Here is a 2,573-nt window from a genome sequence, read left to right as displayed (position 1 = left end):
TACTGATAATAAATCAGCATATTAGAATGATTTCTGAAGGATCATGTGACACTTTATACTGGAGTAATGATGTTGAAAATTCAGCTTTGCTTCACGTGAATAAATTATATTTTAAAGAATATTAAAATAGGAAACCAATATTAGAAATTGCAAAAATGTTTCACAATATTACTGTTTTTTTCTGTATTTTCGATCAAATAAAAAGGTCTACATCCTCGATGAGCATAAGAGACTCCATTAAAAAACAAGGTCAATTATTTATTAGGTTTATAGGCCTAACATAATATAATATCAAAACAAACTGAAGCATTTAAACTGAGATCCGAACCGCGGTTCGTTTGCGTCATCAAGCCAGCAGCTGTTTACCCCGTTGCTTAGTAACGACGGCGCAGAAGCGGCAAATGAATAACATTGCTCTCTGCACTTTTATATATTTACGTTTTTGAACCATTCGTTTTGTTTACAAAGCTTCGGTACATAACGGCTTCACCGGTTCTAACTCTATAGCGATATCAACTCTATAGTGGTTTACCCGAGCATTGCAACTCATTCGCTTTCGCAAATGGCTTTCCCAACTCATTTATGCGTATGCGCGGTAGGGATGGGCGATACCACTTATTTTGTTTTCGATACGATACCGATATTTTTCAAGGCATGCGTGTTCAGATGAGCAGGAAAATAGTTCTATCCTACACAATTCCTCGCTAATAAAGGTTATTCGTCCAATTCAATGCATATTGTACGCATTTTTTTTTTTTTGCTAAATAAACAAAATCACTGGTAAATAAAACACACCTTAGTATCGATATTTTTTGTTTCAGTATCGATATATATCGATACTTCGGATCGATACGCCCATCCCTAGTGCGCGGCACATTATTTCTTCTGCGCAGCCGCGCACGCGAGCAGCTTAGAGGGAACATTGGTCAACACTCTAGTATTGTTAATTCTGTTTACTTTTCCAAACACTAGCCTTGGATACTTAGGTCCTCAATGAAGTGAGTTCATGTGAAGGTGAGGGGGGGGGTACTGATATATTAGACAATGTTTGTGTTTCAGGTCTGAAAGCTGTCTAAGCTGAAGCCTATATCACTGAAAGGAAGCGTGCTCAGCAGATACGCGATTTCCTTTTTGGATAGTAAACAGAGTTATTTTAGTTACAATCAATGTCTTTTATATTTTGGGAAGAAAACGATAGGCATAGGTGTGTGCACTCTGGAGTTTCTTTAAAGTAGACATATTATATTCACAAGTTTAAATAGTCTAGCCAGACAAATATGAGCATGCCATGACACGTCTCTAAAATGGTCCTAATGCCCACTCGAGGAACTGAAATATACATATATAGAGAATAGAGTCATTCAGTCAGTGGGAGAATGATTTATGTTGAGAGCCAGTAAACACAATAGCAGGAGTGAATGTGATGAATAAACATTCTTACTTCTGTATATCGGTGATAAGCCACCATGCCCAGGCCCAGCCGCCCACTGTATAGCTCTTCTCATCAGAGCCACAGCAGCCACCTGAGAAAATAAACACGGCATATTTAGCACAAATACACATTCCACACTAATCTCTCTTTTAAACTCAAACATGCTTTCAATCATTTGTGGTATTCTAGAATGGCAATCTAACATTAAAGCGGATACTTTGTTAATAAATATTCATTTTAAATTGTCTTAAAAAAAAATCAAACCATATTTTTCCATTGTAAAAATCTAATTCAGCCCATTTCACAAGTTATTGGTAAGTCACCACTTTCACCATGTAACGGTGGTGACACCCGGATATACACTTTTAACACTTTGTTCAGGTGCCAGACAGAAATAACTGTCAAATTTAAATTTTCCCAAATAACTTTAAAGCCCCCAGTTACATACAGCAACGAATCACAAAAAAAGGAGGAGAGAAAAAACAAACAAAATGAATTGTCAATTCTCAAAAATTAATTTAATAACAATGAAAAGTTCAGAGATCAGAGAACTTTTCCCTATTGGGCAGACATTTTGGCAAAAACTTTCTTTATACCAGAGCTGTACAGCACATACACACAAAAAGTGTGTAACTTTCAACTTTTATGTGCTATTTATATTTGATTTGACCCTTGATGTAACTAAATGATGCACATTTTAGGTTACCTGAGAAAACATTTTTAACATTGCTGTTACCAAGAAATTCTATTAAAAAATACATTTAAATCTATCTTAAAAACGTATTTGTTTGACAAGGCTTATAATCTGTATTAAGACTTTCGTGCCTTACATTTTATTGTTTTTTATTATACTTTGTGTATTTTTAAGTAAAAGTGTTTTTGTGTTTTCATTTTTTATTTTGTTGTAAAGCACATTGGACAACCATGGGTTGTAATTAATGGTACTATATAAATAAATTTGCCATTGCCATTGCCATTTAATACAAAAAATACAAAAATAATTTTTAAAAATCTTATGCAGAACAGTTCAATTCTTTATAATATAATATAACTTAATATAATATAATATGATATGAAAAAGTGAAGCAGTTATTGCTCACGAATTCCCTTTTTGAGGTCAATTATTTATTAGGCTTAATAT

The 2,573-nt window shown here is 34.0% G+C and overlaps 1 protein-coding gene across 2 annotated transcripts in view; it reads right to left on the bottom strand.

Annotated features, from left to right (window-relative positions):
* flot2a (flotillin 2a) overlaps window positions 1-2,573 on the bottom strand; it is a 31,638-nt gene that overhangs the window by 22,284 nt on the left and 6,781 nt on the right. The window contains exon 2 of one of the 2 annotated variants that reach the window (XM_016471274.1): window positions 1,442-1,523. In XM_016471274.1, the coding sequence (XP_016326760.1) occupies window positions 1,442-1,523 (82 nt within the window). Of the gene's footprint in view, window positions 1-1,441; window positions 1,524-2,573 lie in introns of those variants that run through there. The other variant, XM_016471275.1, reaches the window with a different exon arrangement.

Source organism: Sinocyclocheilus anshuiensis, unplaced genomic scaffold, assembly GCF_001515605.1.
Source record: "Sinocyclocheilus anshuiensis isolate Anshui unplaced genomic scaffold, SAMN03320099.WGS_v1.1 scaffold344, whole genome shotgun sequence".
NCBI classification, from domain to species: Eukaryota; Metazoa; Chordata; class Actinopteri; order Cypriniformes; family Cyprinidae; genus Sinocyclocheilus; species Sinocyclocheilus anshuiensis.
This window is presented reverse-complemented; position numbering and strand designations above follow the sequence as displayed.